The sequence below is a fragment of the Carassius gibelio genome, chromosome A13 (genome assembly GCF_023724105.1).
Source record: "Carassius gibelio isolate Cgi1373 ecotype wild population from Czech Republic chromosome A13, carGib1.2-hapl.c, whole genome shotgun sequence".
NCBI lineage: Eukaryota > Metazoa > Chordata > Actinopteri > Cypriniformes > Cyprinidae > Carassius > Carassius gibelio.
In genome coordinates this window covers 15665732-15681937 of record NC_068383.1, presented here as the reverse complement: position 1 = coordinate 15681937, position 16206 = coordinate 15665732, and the positions used below count along the sequence as shown (strand labels likewise).

General features: G+C 37.1%; 1 protein-coding gene across 1 annotated transcript; it reads left to right on the top strand.

Annotated features, from left to right (window-relative positions):
* Window positions 1-4492: 4492 nt before the first annotated feature.
* LOC128026603 (GDNF family receptor alpha-1-like) lies at window positions 4493-6596 on the top strand. The gene is made up of 3 exons (XM_052613851.1): window positions 4493-5053; window positions 5587-5889; window positions 6475-6596. The coding sequence occupies exons 1-3, from the start codon at window positions 5014-5016 to the stop codon at window positions 6594-6596; spliced, it is 465 nt and encodes a 154-aa protein (XP_052469811.1). The 5' UTR covers window positions 4493-5013.
* Window positions 6597-16206: the final 9610 nt, after the last annotated feature.

Below are 16206 nucleotides of genomic sequence, written 5' to 3'. Positions count from 1 at the left end.
CTCAAACAGTGACAGAACTTACTGGATGTAGTTTAGAAAACACCACTTTAGTTGGCTGAACTTATTCGATGTAGTTTAGATTACTTAACTTTAGTTGGCTGAACTTACTGGGTGTAGTTTAGAAAACTCAGCTTTAGTTGGCTGAACTTACTGGGTGTAGTTTAGAAAACTCAGCTTTAGTTGGCTGAACTTACTGGGTGTAGTTTAGAAAACTCAGCTTTAGTTGGCTGAATTTACTGGGTGTAGTTTAGATGACTTAACTTTAGTTGGCTGAACTTAAGTTCTAAGTTCACTTAACTAAATTAAATCAGTTCATTGTACTTTATAACTTGTCAGATCAACCTTTCCAAATTTGTCAGGTACACTTTTCCAAATAAGTTAGTTTAACTCAAAAAAACCAATGCAAAAAGATAACAAAAAATTATGAGTTAAGTCAACAAAAGATTTTTTTACAGTGTACTCATCTTTGCACCTATAAAATGTAAAAACACTGTTTTCTACCAAATTATTTGTAAAATCGAATTATTATATTAATATTCAACTTACATTTGAAAGGTTTCCGTGACCTCAGTACTTTTTTTTTAATCTCAGTCCACATGAAAATGCAAAAGCATGCTATGAAGCGCTGTTAGGAACATGCCATGTGAACAGGTGGCGATGTAATCTCAACTGTAAAGCCATGTTGGCCAATCAGAAGTTTGAAAAAGTTTCCAGTAGGCGGAGGTGACAGCGCATGCTCCGACGTCACAACTCACAATACAAAATATCCGGTTTCGCTGTGATGATAACACTGCAACCAGAGATTTTGAAAACCTTCACCCTGGCAGGAGTTTTCAAAAATTATTCATTTTCAGTGACTTGGAAATGCATTTGCGTGTGGACGAATAGCCAAAGCACATAGAAAAAAGCTATCCTTACCTGCCTTGTTAACATATTTTAGGCTGAAGTTACCGTGGTAAAACAACATTGTGGTCTTTTACCAATGTTCCCTGATATGTGTAACTTGTACGTTATTCAAGTTCACATCTTAATATATATTACTCAAAGATGGCAATGCGTCCACACGAAGAGGCTTCTCTCTGTTCCAATAGAATGGTGTTTTTGTGTTTTTCGCAGTGTTTTTGTACATCGTCATCGCATCTACCAGTCTTTAAGTGCACATACAGTCAAGAGTTTCAGCTGGATGTCGGCAGAACCGCATTTTTAAGTGTTAAACTCCGAGCACGAGGAACAGCTGCATTCAGGGCTGGAGATGAAGTGGGCCTGAGAACAGCCAGGGCCAACCTATCCAGCGGCATCAGAGAGGCTAAGAGACAGCACTCCGGGAGGATAGCCCATCAATTCAGTGATAGCAGAGACACTCGGAGCTTGTGGCAGGGGTTACAGACCATTAAGGACTACAAGCCCCCACCACGGACCTGTGACAGCAACATCTCTCTGCTGAACGCGCTCATTAGCAACAAGGTTGAGACAAACTACAGGAGTGAAGTGAGCCACCTGGCCTGGTGGTGCAGTGACAACAATCTCTCTCTGAACCTGGAGAAGACAAAGGAGATCCCACACTCAGCACTCTTGAGCCCTTTGTCACTTTAATCAGACTGAATAAGCTTTTTTTTTTTTGTACAAATAAATATTTTTATCTGTGCTGTTTGTTCACTTCACTGGTTTGCACTCTATCTGCCATGTGCCTTGTGCTGCTTTATTTAATTGTATTTTTATTATATGTCTTTTTTACATTCCCTTATTGTATAGTTGTATCTTATATTTTACATTTGATCTAGATTTTTAGGTTCTACTGTTAGTGTTATCTGTATGCACTGGGGGTCTGAGAGTAACGCAATTTCGATTCTCTGTATGTATGTACTGTACATGTGGAAGAATTGACAATAAAGCAGACTTGACTTGACTTGACTTGATCTTAAAGGCGCAGTGTGTAGATTTTAGGAGAGAGGTGAAGTGGGCAGAGTCTGGTTCATCACTAAAGCTAAGCACATCAGAGCCTGTTCGGTACACTGGTGGGAGAACATCATTTGTGAAAATGTAGCTTGCTGCTGCCGCTAGTTTTAATCCAGCCAGCAGGGGGTGATCATTCCATGGCTTGAATGGGTGCAAAAATTCATGGAGTAATGACATAGACTTTATATTGTGAAAAGGACCATCCTTAAGATGAGGTGTTAAACTGGCCTCCTGACATTCTGTTGTCATTATTTCCCCACCTTAAATATGAATTTGACCTAATTGTTTAGGCTGAGGTTATCAGGATGTGCTACCCCTCTATTCATGGTCAGACTTACCACTGGGCTTGAGTGGGCTGCAGGCCATGGGCTCCGCCTTGTAGGGGACCTCGCCTTTGCCCGTTTAAGTGTGTTTTATCTGTTCGTTTTATGCCAGGCAGAATTCAGAAATTATCAGCCGCATTTCCACTGAGCATGCAAGATCTAAATGGGCTAGCCGGAGCTACATCTTATACAACTACGATCTTCGAGGCCAGATTCGAACAGCATAAACTGGTATTTATGAATATTTCACATACAGTAGAAGGACACATGTATTGAATTGCGTCTGCACCGATTGGTTTGCTATCACATGGCTACATTAAACAGATCCATCAAGCTTTTAGCCCCAAAGAGGGCACATTTAGAAAGATAATGATACATTCTCAAATGTTTACACCTCATTTCTTTACAGAGGATGAAACTAAATTATTTGATCCCCTCATGAGTTTTAAGCGCTCTCTCTCATCTTTCTGCCATTAGTGGAGAAGAAATGTCATCAAAATTATTTTCAATGGAAACAAAAAAATAGCAATTAAAAATGAACACCTGCTTGAGGGGGAAACAAAGAAATTACCGTATTCTCCACTTACGGTTATTAGAACGAAATGAGCCCAGGTTAATTGAGAGATGCATTTAAATCAGTCGGGAAGCATGACTCTTGATTGAACAGCTGTCAATATAGATTTGGTCAGAGTAATTGATCCTTAACTATGGACATACGGATAAGCGTCAAAAGGTTTAGATTGGTTCCTCATGTAAAAGTTCTCATTGATCTCACTGATGAAAAGAAGTTGATTTATTTTTAGCCATAGTTAACTATAAAGTCATTAAGCTGTAAAATACAATAATAAGATAGAACAAGTCGAATGTAATCCACCAGCCGCAACACAAGGATATTCCAATGGTTCTCAGCTGGGAAGTGATGTACCACGCATATTTGAATAATAAGCAGTGGGCAGCTATTTATTGCTGCAGCGCCCGGGGAGCAGTTGGGGGTTCAGTGCCTTCCTCAAGGGTACCTTAAGAGCACCTTAGCACCTAAGTCGTGGTATTGAAGGTGGAGAGAGAACTGTACATGCACTCCCCCCACCCACAATTCCATCCGGCCCGAGACTAGAACCCACAACCCTTCGATTGGGAGTCCAACCCTCTAACCATTAGGCCACGACTTCACCACGAAAACAATTTTTAAATACAGTTTTCTCTTCTGCAATTAGTGGATATAAAATGCTGCAACTTCTGTGTGCTTTTCAACTCTTCAGAGATGGTTAGGTGCTCATGTTCAGCTACAGGCTAGAGCATAGTGTTTTATAATGTTCACAGTAACGCATTTTGCATTTGGAGCATTATTTTTAGGAGCATTAACTTTTACATTTAACAAATATTACATCTTATTTAATTTAGAATTTATTTTAATTCAAGTAATACATTTTTAGTCGGGTATAATTGGCTCTGATTTGTGTTTATTAAAAGGTAGCCTACAAAAACAGGCACCTTTTTCTGGTACAAAAGGGGATAAAAATCACAACCTGGTACCATCTATTGATTTCGACAATGGAAGACTCAGGGTTGGAAAGGCTGAGAACCACTGTTCTAGTCATTTCACTAGTAAGATGCTACCAACAGATGGCGACCTCCACCAGTCTTTCAATAAGCAATGTACTACTGTGAACGATATCGCACCTAAACTTTGTTAGAGAAGGAAATACATAACATTAGATATTAGATATATTGTCATCCTGTAAAGAAAATGGTAACATTTTAAATTTTAATGGAAAAACAAGCAAGTATTTTTACGTTCTTAGAAAGGGCATTATGCCTATTTAATATAGGCCTATATATTTTTTAAAATCGTCCAAGGTACGTTCTTAATCATGATGTCACATAGGATCACGCATGTGATCATCATGCATATAACAAAAATATGTTTTGAATGATCTTTTTAACCTATTTCTTCGTACTTTCGTGGGATTTTCTGAGTAGATCAGAAATGTTGCAGAAATGTAATCTTAGAGCAATGTACGCATCTAATTTGATACGCGTAAATCATTTAATTGAGTCCATTGGTCAGCAACATCAGTGCCACACCAGACTAATCTACTCATATAATACCATTCAGACCAGACTGTCCAACATCTACAGGTCAGGAAAACAAAAGCGATTGCCTTTCAGAGAAAGCAGTGCACGTGGTTTCTTAGACACACTCACCAACTAACGAGAAATTAAAACGCAAGCAGGGTGCATAACACCCTAAATAGTTACACAATAACAAAGAGCAGTTATGATGATAAGTTTTGGAGTGGCAAAACGGGATGTCTTTGTCCGGTTGCCGTGCTTCAAGCAGAAGCGCTGAGCGTGCACGGAGTCGCGCGTGGTGTTTGGTTTGGGTTACAGCGCAGCTGGATGCCTCAGTGCTGTCGCGCGCTCAGTCGCACCAGCAGATCGTGAGAGCTGGAGTTTAATTCTGCTGTCTAGCGATTTATTTTCTGCCTGTTTGTTACATTATCTATGAGTCTAAATCCAAGAAACCATTCCATATCTGTTAGTGACAGTTTTGGACCAGGTTACGGGAATTTTGTTTGTTTGTTTTTGTTTTTATGTTATAGCCCACTCTGGATGTAGCATACACTGTGACCAACGATGTTTCAATGGACCTGAATGAGGAAGGATTATTCTTTTCATCGTCAAAACAATAAATTGCGTGTTTGAACGAACTTATCAACGGACAAAAAGCGCAATGATCATCGCCGTGATTTACCTCGTTTTACCGCTGCTGGGTGAGTTTGAAAGCGGTTTTACACATTCACTGATTGATTGGTAAATGATATAGGTAGAAATCGATTGGTGCACAGACACGCAGTACTGTATTTAAGATTAGATTTCATCACAAGACCATTAAAAATAGTTCTAATTGTAGTCTTTTTGATTATGTCTAATAGCCATTGATAGCTACGATGTTACAATTGTCTCATATCTAGGGCATATTTTAGCTTCTGAGGATCAGCGCTGTTTTAGTCTGCCTAAATCTTCTTGTGCTAATATTTGAATCTCTAAAGCACCTTGAGTTTATTACATCATTATAATATTGAACAGTATTAACTTATATAATAGTACACTAAATATAAAAAAGTACAAAAATAAAATAAGAAATTTGTATACGAATGAAATACTCATATATTAATAAGTTTATTGTTGTTGTCGTTATTCAATGTCTTTGGTAACAGTCTTGAGTAGCCTAGTTGTTGAAGCATTTCAATTAAACGCAATCCTATAACCGTGATATGATTATTTCTGTCGTCGTCCTTTATAGATGTGCTGCTATCTGCCGAGGAGTCTTACTTGACTAGCTCAAACCGACTGGACTGTGTGAAGGCGAACGAGCTGTGTTTGAAGGAGCCGGGATGCAGCACAAAGTACCGAACTATGAGGCAGTGCGTGGCGGGGAGGGAGAGCAACTTCAGTATGGTGACTGGAGTGGAGGCGAAGGATGAATGCCGGCTTGCACTGGACGCTTTAAAGCAGAGTCCTTTGTATAACTGCCGCTGTAAAAGAGGCATGAAGAAAGAAAAGAACTGCCTGCGCGTCTACTGGGGGATCTATCACCATCTACAGGGTGCGCGGTCTTGCCTTCTCATATAGTGCACTGTAAATATTTGAAGCTGTGACAATATTTAGCTTCACACTGAATATATATATATATATATACACACACACACACACACACACACACACACACACACACACACACACACACACACACATATATATATATATATATATATATATATATATATATATATATATATATATATATATATACTTAGCAACCAATGATACTAGGCCAAGGAAGTTGCTTTCCTGGGTTCTGTTATCCGATAGGGTCACTGTAAAGTCTTTAAATGCCTCTCTGAACTGTGTCCATTAAAGTTTATGGAGTGTGAGGTGAGCTGATGCTTTATTTTAGTGTAGGCTGATCAACTGATCAGTACAGCTAATCAAACAGAAACTGGCTCTGGAAATGTAATCCAGTCCCATGAATCAATGACACAAATACATAACGTAAAGGACAGTTTCCAGCCTTGTTGTTTAATGCACACATTAAATAACGCGATCAGTGATGCATTTTCATCAATTAAAATACTACATAATTGATGTAACATTTGATTATTTAGTCACATGTCGTTTGTTCATATTACAGGGAATGATTTACTTGAGGATTCTCCATATGAACCTGTGAACAGCCGGCTTTCTGATATATTTCGACTGGCTCCCATCTATTCAGGTAGGATGTGCTTTTTTAATCCACTCAATTTGTTTTAATGAGTGGATCAAATTGCTTCATGGAAAAAAGACTGAATGGTAATGGTGTGAATGGTATTGTCCTACTTGTTTTCCTCCCACTTTATCCTCGATATCCCTTTGTGGATGCATGCTATCTTCCAGTATCTGATCCCTTGGATTTTGAATGTTCTGAATGTTCATGCTTAGTGCCCAGTGAACCATTACAACTGCTGTAAACTTCAGCTGATTGTAGGGTCAATTTAATAGCTCGGTCCAGGGTTGCAACCGGCGTGAGGTGTTGCTTATGTAACAGTTGCATTTGAATGTGTTTTATTTGGGGAGGGACTGCGATGACATTACTTTTTAAATGTGCCTTGGGTTACGGAGGCAAAATGTTTGTGGTAGCAAGGGTTGTGTGAATCTCCCATCTATTGTGTGAATCTGGTCGAGATGCTGACTTGGATCATCCTCTAGGTGGCAATATTGTTCCCTACTTCAGCTTGAAAAAAACCATATTTAAAGAGAGAGAGAGCAATTCGCTGTCAAAGGTGTGCACAACAGATGGTAACAGCAAAGGTTTAACAGCAGCAAATGAAGTCAGATTGAAAGTTTTTATTTTCTGAAAATCTAGTTTACTTAACATTAGATGAGGCTTAATTTAATTAACAACTTAAATTAAAATATTTTTATATGTTTTTTCAAGTGCATGAATTAACACTGAATTATATATATATATATATATATATATATATATATATATATATATATATATATATATATATATATATGTATTTATGTATGTATCTATGTATGTATGAATAAATATGTACTAATACATGTTTTATCAATAAATAAATAATGTTTATGCATATAATAAATTAATATTTTGGTAACATTTACTTATAGATGATGTTTACAGTATGAAAGTAAGTAAGTTAACTCACTCCAAGCTTTAACAGATTCGTAGTAAAATAAAAAATAAACTTGAGGGGAAACTTAAACCTTCTAAATTCAATCTCTTTTGTAAGTCATGTCAATAAAAATTATGAAATCGAAGAACCACAAAGCCTGGATAGAGTTTAAGGAACCAAAATAAGGTGGTAAACACCACAGTAATTAATATAACACGTACCTTGCTACTTTCCCCTCACCCTCTCTCTCTTTGTGGCTGTGCGAGCAGAAAGTCATGGAGTGCTCTGAATCTGAGGGTGCTCCTTATCCCCCATTCATTGTAAAGCTTTTTACATTGATTGACGGCTGAGTTCCATGGCTAAGAAAACAGGCCAAGCGGGGAATCAGTTCCCCACCTACATCCAGATTTAAGACACAGACACTAAGACAAGGCAGACTCTACAGTCTTAGTGTCTGGGAGGAATAGGTCACAGTTTGAATTGCACTTCTTAACAGCTAAAAAATTAAAAATTAACTTTTGTTTTAATTTAATTTGCATTTATTAATTTGTTTTGGACCAAATTAGTTACATTATTTACATGTGTTTGTTTTAATTTGGTGGTGATATGGAAACAATAAAGTTAAAATAGTTATAAGCTTTTATAATTTCAGGCCCTTCTTAAACTGTCTGCTCAGTAATTTAAGGGCACCTTTGAATATAAATTTTAATATACCTTTAATATCTTAAATGATGATTAAAACTGTGCATTTATACTGTAGTTTAGGAGGAGGAGGTATGGATTGTTAGATATGCCGTGTGCTGCATAATTCATTTATGTCACCTTAGATGATCAGATTTCCAGTTTTAAATCTGTCCCCTCAGAACTGGAACATGTCTGCATTTTTTACCAAAATTACTTTTTTGACCAGCCATTTGTACCACACTTTAAAGAAGTCAAATTATATATTGTGCATGACATCATTGAAAGCATATTTTTTAAATAAAAGCTAAAATAGCCAGACACAAAACATTTGTTTTGTATGTTATAGTCTCCCTTTATAAAACACCGCTGTGCTCTATTGTGGTGTTGAGAGTTGTTGTGTGTTGCCTGTGTGAAACATACCGAGTCCTCATGAAATCTACCTCTTCCTCTGTCTGTTTTCCTGCTGAGTATCCTGCTGGGTTTTACCTGTATTGATGTCTGTTCTCCACACGATTAAATGGCTTATTGAATGCTGCAGGGCTTTCTCTCTCTTGGGACTATTGCCCTTATTTGCCGGAAGTGTCCTCATATTCCTCAGTGCCAATAAAATAAATCCAAAGACAGGGTGATGCAGGGGTCAAAGGCTGCAGATGGATTGGGTTTGCATCTCCCTCTGCTCATAAATGCAGATGTCTTGCTTCAAAATGGCCTGAAATATCAGCAAATAGGTGAGGACAGGGAAATGTAAACTGTTTAGATGGAGAGTTGACTGAGATCCCGTTCACCTGGCCTGAATGAAGATTCGGGTGTTTTTACATTTTTCTTTTTCCTAGTTTCGCTGGTTAGACTATTAAAAGGAATAACCAACCCAAAATGGAAAAATTCTATCATCGTTTACTCACTCTTATGTTGTTCCAAATCTGTATGCGGAACACAAAGAGCATATTTTGAAAAATGTTGGTAACCAAACAGTTCCATTTATTTCCATTGTATGGACAAAAATAATTTAATGGAATTCAACGGGAAGCAAAATGATTTTACTAACAACATTCTTCAAAAGATCTTCTTTTATGTTCTACAGAATTTTCATTTTTGGGTTAACTGTCCCTTTAAGAAGTCAAGCGGGGACACTTATGCTGGTCTTTTCAATGGCAAAAGCAGGTTTTAGGTGTGATTATTCAAAAGCTTGGAAAAGGGACACCATAATTGGGTGGGATTTCTCACTATAATACAAAACTGCAAGGAAATGTTGTAAATAGAGGGAATTAGTAAGAGAGAAGTAATGTGGAAAGCATGTTTAAAGTAGTGAAGAAAGCACCACGTTTCACAGCTAGTTTATTCACACTTATTTGGCACTCTCTTGTCCTCTGATCTGAGGTGACTTTGTATTACCTCCACATCATTAGGCTTTATGCTCGAGGAGAACCTAGAGAAACTAAGCAGCGAACACTCAGAGCAGCCTTTACTCTCCTATGCTGAAACACTTTCTTTTTGTTTCTCAGCAGTATCTGTTTCTACCATGTTCTGTTGCAGAATTTCTGAATTTGGCTTCAGTATTGGTAATTCAATCTTGTCGCGGGTTTGGAAAACAAAAGCCATTATTGTCATGGACATGCATGGTGTAAAATTGGGAGTTTGTTGATAAAGTCCTTAACAATATCAGCCAATTGCCATTTAGCATTTAGTGGCCCTGTGAAATATATGGGGCCAGGGGAGAATGTGACACAAAGTGTAATAGCCAGCCAGCTATTCTGCTTGAGTTGGCTGGGGTGAAATAGCTTAAATGAAAGGGTAGCCATGCATGAGAAAAGCAACATGACATCTTTAAAACATTTTCTTTTTGCTTTTACTTACTATGCTTTTCTTGTTCATCTAGTTCTACATTACAGTTTAGAAATTTTTTTTTTCTCAATTCAAATTCAAGAATTTAAAATATTCTTCTTTCAACACACACACACAAAATAAATAAATAAATAAATTAGTTAAACTAGTACTTAATGTTAACATTCAACATTTAGTATGTTTCTGGGCTACCCTTATGAAAAAGAAGTTTATTCAAGTGTGCTATTAGTATACTCCTTTTAAACAAAAAAATAGGAAAGTATGCTTTTAGTTGACTTTTTATGTATTCTCGGAAATGGGCTTTATTTACTCAGAAATATACTTAAAGGGGGGGTGAAATGCTCGTTTTGACTCAATATCCTGTTAATCTTGAGTACCTATAGAATAGTACTGCATCCTTAACTCCAAAAAGTCTTTAGTTTTATTATATTCATAAGAGAAAGATAGTCTGTACCGATTTTTCCTGGAAAAACACGAGCGGCTGGAGGCGTGACGTGTGGGCGGAGCTAAAGAATCACGAGCGCGAGTAAGCTTTTGCGTTGAGAGCGTTTGGAAGCTGTGAAATTACCGTGAGGAAAAAAACATCCAAAACAAACCATGGCTAAACGGTCAGATTCAGCGTATATTTATGATCCAGAATCAGATCCAGAGGCTAAAATTTAACAAGAGCAGCATCAGCAATTTGCTTAGCGGTTTTGGAAAATGACTAAGTTCCACTTTATGTCATCTTTTTTTTTTTTTAAGCAGTACATGTGGAAAGTGCAGTTTGATGACAACATCGCTTGTTGTTAACTTGATGTGCTTACACTCCGATAGCTAAGTTAACAACACAGATATTTTAAGCAGTTTTACTCACCGGGTGCGGTTCCAACACACGATCGTGACCCTTTTTCGTTGGGACTGCATTATCCTTAAGAAATAAACGATGTGCAACCCCCCCCCCCCCCCTTAAAGCAGCAGTAGGTAACTTTTGTAAATATATATTTTTTACATATTTGTTAAACCTGTCATTATGTCCTGACAGTAGAATATGAGGCAGATAATCTGTGAAAAAATCCAGCTCCTCTGGCTCCTCCCAGTGGTCCTATTGCCATTTGCAGTTACGGACCGCTCCCGGTAAGAAAACAACCAATCAGAGCTGTGGTCCATAACTTTGTTTGTGTTCAAAATGTAGAAAAATGTATATAATAAGCGAGTACACCATGAATCCATTTTCCAAACCTTGTTTTTAGCTTGTCCTGAATCACTAGGGTGCACCTATAATAAGTGTTTATATTCAGACTATTTTAGATTGCTTCGGGGGTACCGCGGCGGAGTAACCCAGTTCCTTTGTGATTCTTCATAGACATAAACAGAGAGAAGTAGTTCCGGCTACGATGTTCTTCCGCAGGATGCAAGCAGTTCTGTTTATTAACCGCTAGAGCGTCAAAAGTTACCTACCGCAGCTTTAATGACATTTAGGTATGCTTGACTTATACTTACAAAAACTCTAACTATATTTGAGCTATACTCCTGCAACCTGTGTTTTCATTATTATACGGTAGAGGGCACTAGTACTCATCTTCTGCACAGAATAAAAAAAAAAAAAAAACACCAGATACTAACACATGTATCACGATCATCTGACATGAAGCAGCATCAAAACTGTAACATTATGGAATAAAATGTAGACTGATGAAGAGGTTATAATTGCAGTCAAGCTTTGGAGTGTTGATCGACTCCAACTACAGTTTGATTATCATTCAGAATCCAATTTATAGTGTTCTTTCACCTTTTGTTTAAAATGTTATTTCTTTATTTTTTATGAAACTTACCCATATTAAAGTGTAAAAAAAAAAAAAAAGACTGCATGAAGTTAAAATTAAATGTTTTTGTTTACAAGCTGATACCCTGTTCTTGCTTTGGATGTTTTGTAAGTTCAGATATTCATATAACAAAATATATACAAATTCAAACCTAAATAGGGACATAGTAGTATACATAAAGTATGATGTAAAGTTCACTTAAAAAATGAGAATGAAAACTTATGAGTATACTTAGAGTATAAAATTACTTGTGGACTCAACTAAACTATTTGTGTACTCAAAGTTTGCTGCTGTTATACTTAAAGTAAACTTAAAAGTATACTTTTATATAGTAGAAAGTGGGCCAATTTAGTCCCAAGGAGTATTGAAACGGTACACTTACAAGTATACTACTAGAACACTGATATTTGTATACTTGCTTCATAAAGTATACTTAATATATACTTGAATATATTAATATATCTAATTTAGAATTAGTGTTGGGTAGAAAAACTGACTTATTCAAAAGGGTTCAGGCATTATAGACATAGATTGAATGGAGAATGTAAAATGGATGAGAAAGCGTAAACTTGTGCCAAGTATATTTTTAACAGGGGTTTCATAGGGCATTAAAGGTAAAAGATGGATTGGCAGCAAGAACATATGGCTTTGGGGTAATTCAGGAATAAAGTGAACCTATCTTATTGCATTTTCTATGAGAGAAGATACAGAACAGTGGGAGCTGACATGGTTATATATTTGATGTTTCATGTTCACTTATGTGTGTAGTGAAAAGTAGAAAATAAGTTAAAGTTGATACGTAAAAGAGAGTATAAGGAACGAGGGCTTGGTTAATAGCATGCTTTACGCATTATACTCTGCAGAGTACTTTGTGTAGCTGGGAATTTGGCATGGACCCGAGTGTTGGCCAAGCCTTGTTATGGAGGGTCCCAGGCAGTAATCTATTCCGTCCACCCCACAGCGGGAAACCTTCTGTGATGTGCTTGGGTAGAGGAGCTCAAGGGCAAATTCCGATGCAAGGCCTCCACAAGGGCCATGGTATTTATAAACTTGGAATAGAAAAGAAGGAATTAGGGTTTGTGATGCCTCAACACAGACTAGCTTACTTAAGGGAATGTGTAGAGAAAGACTATGTCCCTTCAGTCAATGTGCAACTCTGTCTTTTCAGCTTAGTCTTTAAACATTTGAAGGTCTGTTGAGATTCCAGAAAACAGGCATGAATGCCTTTTTGAAAAGTTACAATATATTTGAAATGTTTTTGCACATAGAAACTGAAGCTGTCGGATATGCCGGAAAAATGTTCTATTGTGTGACCAGAAAAATAAATGTCACATAAATGTACCTATTACTTCTTTTAAAGTGAGTGACATGACATTAAGCCAAGTATGGTGACCCATACTCTGAATTCATGCTATGCATTTAACCCATCCAAAGTGCACACACACAGAACAGTGAACAGACACACACACACACACACACCCGGAGCAGTGGGCAGCCATTTATGCTGCGGCACCCGGGGAGTAGTTGGGGGTTCATACCTTGCTCAAGGGCACCTAAGTCATGTTATTGGCGGCCCGAGATTCGAACCCAAAACCTTAGGGTTAGGATATGGTCTCAGGTTTGTGTTTCTGTTGTTTAAAAAAAAAAAAAAAAAGATTTCCCCAGAAAAAAATTGTGTAGAATAGCAACAGATGTTGGCAGACGGACAGTGCCTTATGCTTTGTGTTAATGCTAGTTAGCTTATAGTTCATTCAGTCTCTGAATTGGCTTTTCAAATAAAACACACAACTAGATCATAGACTAAAGATCATAGACTCACTAAATTAGAATTTTTTTACGGTCATGAACTGACTTTTTTATTATTTTGAACTGTTAAAAGTGAAGAAAATTCTAGTATACTCAAAAAAAGGAACAATTCTGTGATAATTTAATGACTCTCATGTCATTCCAAAAAGGTGTAAAACACAAAATAATATATTTTGAAGAATGTTGGTAGCCCAAAGGTTTTGGTGTCCATTGATTTGCACTGAATGGACAAAAAAGCAAAAAACTACTAGCAAACACATCATACAAGTCATTCAGTTTTTTAACAACATGAGGTCAAGTAAATGATGGCATTGTCATTTTTTTGGGTGAACTTTTTCTTTTTCTTTTTAATATGCACAAAGCTATCATAGAGACTTCAGATTGTGTATAATAATGGGAACATTGCTCACAGCAGGGGATTTGAAGTCTCTCACTGCTAAATTCAATTGGATTTGTTTGTTTAGCACTGTATTTTACGGAGCTAAGGACATGCCCTTTGCCATTATCATTGTGGGGAACAGCTTTTGTATTCTTATTAGAAGCACAGCAGGCTTCAGTTGAGCTGCACCTCCATCGGTTACATCTGTCAGTCTGGTGTGCTGCAGATAACTGTTAGAGTTAACCACTTATATGAAATCTGACCAGGTATGTGTTTAAATTTTTATTTTATTAACCAAGGGCAAGCTTTTGAAATCATCTGTGATTCAAAACATGAGTGCAAATCTGACAAATATGTATGCTCAAGTATGCCAAGTCAATGTTGTGTTTCACAGACCAAACTATGCAGAAATATAGCTTCTTTTGAACCATTCTGACATCATTAAGCTACAGCTGGATGGACCTGCCTTGTGGATTGGCTTTTGTTAGAAAAGAAGATGGAGAAATCTAGGTTTCCTTAAATTGGGGGACCCACACAGTTTCCCTTACCCTCACACTACACAGTTTTATAGCAATTACACATTATACTAAAAGTTTCTTTTTAAAATTTATAAAAGAGAATCTTCCCTTTGGAAGGTTTACTTTGGGTGTGATTTGAATGTGATCAGATGCATTGACTTGTGGTACGCTTCACTGATTTCTTTAATTGGATTTCTCATTAGAGCGCAGAGCAAAAAGGAAATGTGAGCATGATGGGAGGTTTGACAGCTGTGAGCTGTGAGCATTGTCCTTAACATCAATGCAAGCCTAACCTAAGCCTAACTCAGGTATTATGGCTGTCACAAATCTTTAAGTCTTTTTACAACATCCCTACTCCAAGAACGTACTTATTAGGGATTTCATGTAATTACATTTTTCAGAAATGTCACCTCATGTACACTTGTGTTGACTTTTTGAGACATGTTAAGTCGTAATTTGGTAGATGGCATCTGAAATTTAAGCTCAAAAGAGTGAAAACAACAACAACAGTGTTTTGCCCTCTAACCCTTTTTGCTTTACCATCTATACCCATGTTAAAGTAAGGTATCCATCAGGAAAATTTGGACAGGATGAGCACAGATGGCATAACTTTTCTCTGCCTCCAGGCCCAGGTAAGCCTCACAATCACATCTTAGCTCAAAATATGACTTGTTCCTCAGGGATTCCTCCTGTTTTAAGACACACTGGAGTTGTTCTTATCATGGAAATCCTCTTATTTCCATTCTCAGCATTCAAAATGTACTCTTTGAATATTCCCACTTCCGTATCATTTCTCAGTATTGATTTGCCATACGGCTCTTATCAGTTTGTGGGTGTGTGCTTAAACATGTAATTCATTCATGCTTACAAAATGAGCATGTCATGTTCAGGGTCAGAGAGGTAAGGAGGAAAATGGACAGGAGGTGGCAAGCTGTGTGGGAACAGAATATATATATATATATATATATATATATATATATATATATATATATATATATATATATATATATATATATATATATATATATATATATATATATATATATATATATATATATATGTATGTATGTATGTATGTATGTGTATGTCGTGACCAAACACACAGCTTTGGACCCAAAAGCAGAATGCACACTAAAAATAATGCAAATAAAATATATTTATTGCCAAAAGTCAAGCAACACAATCCATCTCTCCTTTGCTGCTGAAGATTAATGGAGGTGAGCTGGAAACCAAACAGGCCAGAGTTCTGTTGGTAGAGCAGAGAGAACAGTTTGTTAAACAGGTATGGCAGGCAGAATGCAGGATGAATGCAGGTGGAGTGAGGTCTAAACCACAGGAGAAACAGAATTAGAACTCCAACAAAACACATGACCCAAAAACTGGTCCAAAGACACTGGGAGGCTTTAGCACAGTACCACATAAGCAGACTGAATGGCAGAAAATGACTCAAGACCCAGAGTTTAAATATTGGAGGCAGATGAGTTGATTGGGAGCATTTATATGTGTGTGTGTGTGTGTGTGTGTGTGTTGGTTTTAGACCATGTAGCACTCTAATGATCATCTGAGATAAAAGCAGCTTTTCTCACAGAGTACCGCTTAGTATATAGTCATTGATTGCATTTTTCTTTGATACTGGGAATTTTACCCATTATTAGAGAGGCAATTAACTTGTGAAAGTTGGATTATTATGCTTTTAAACACAAT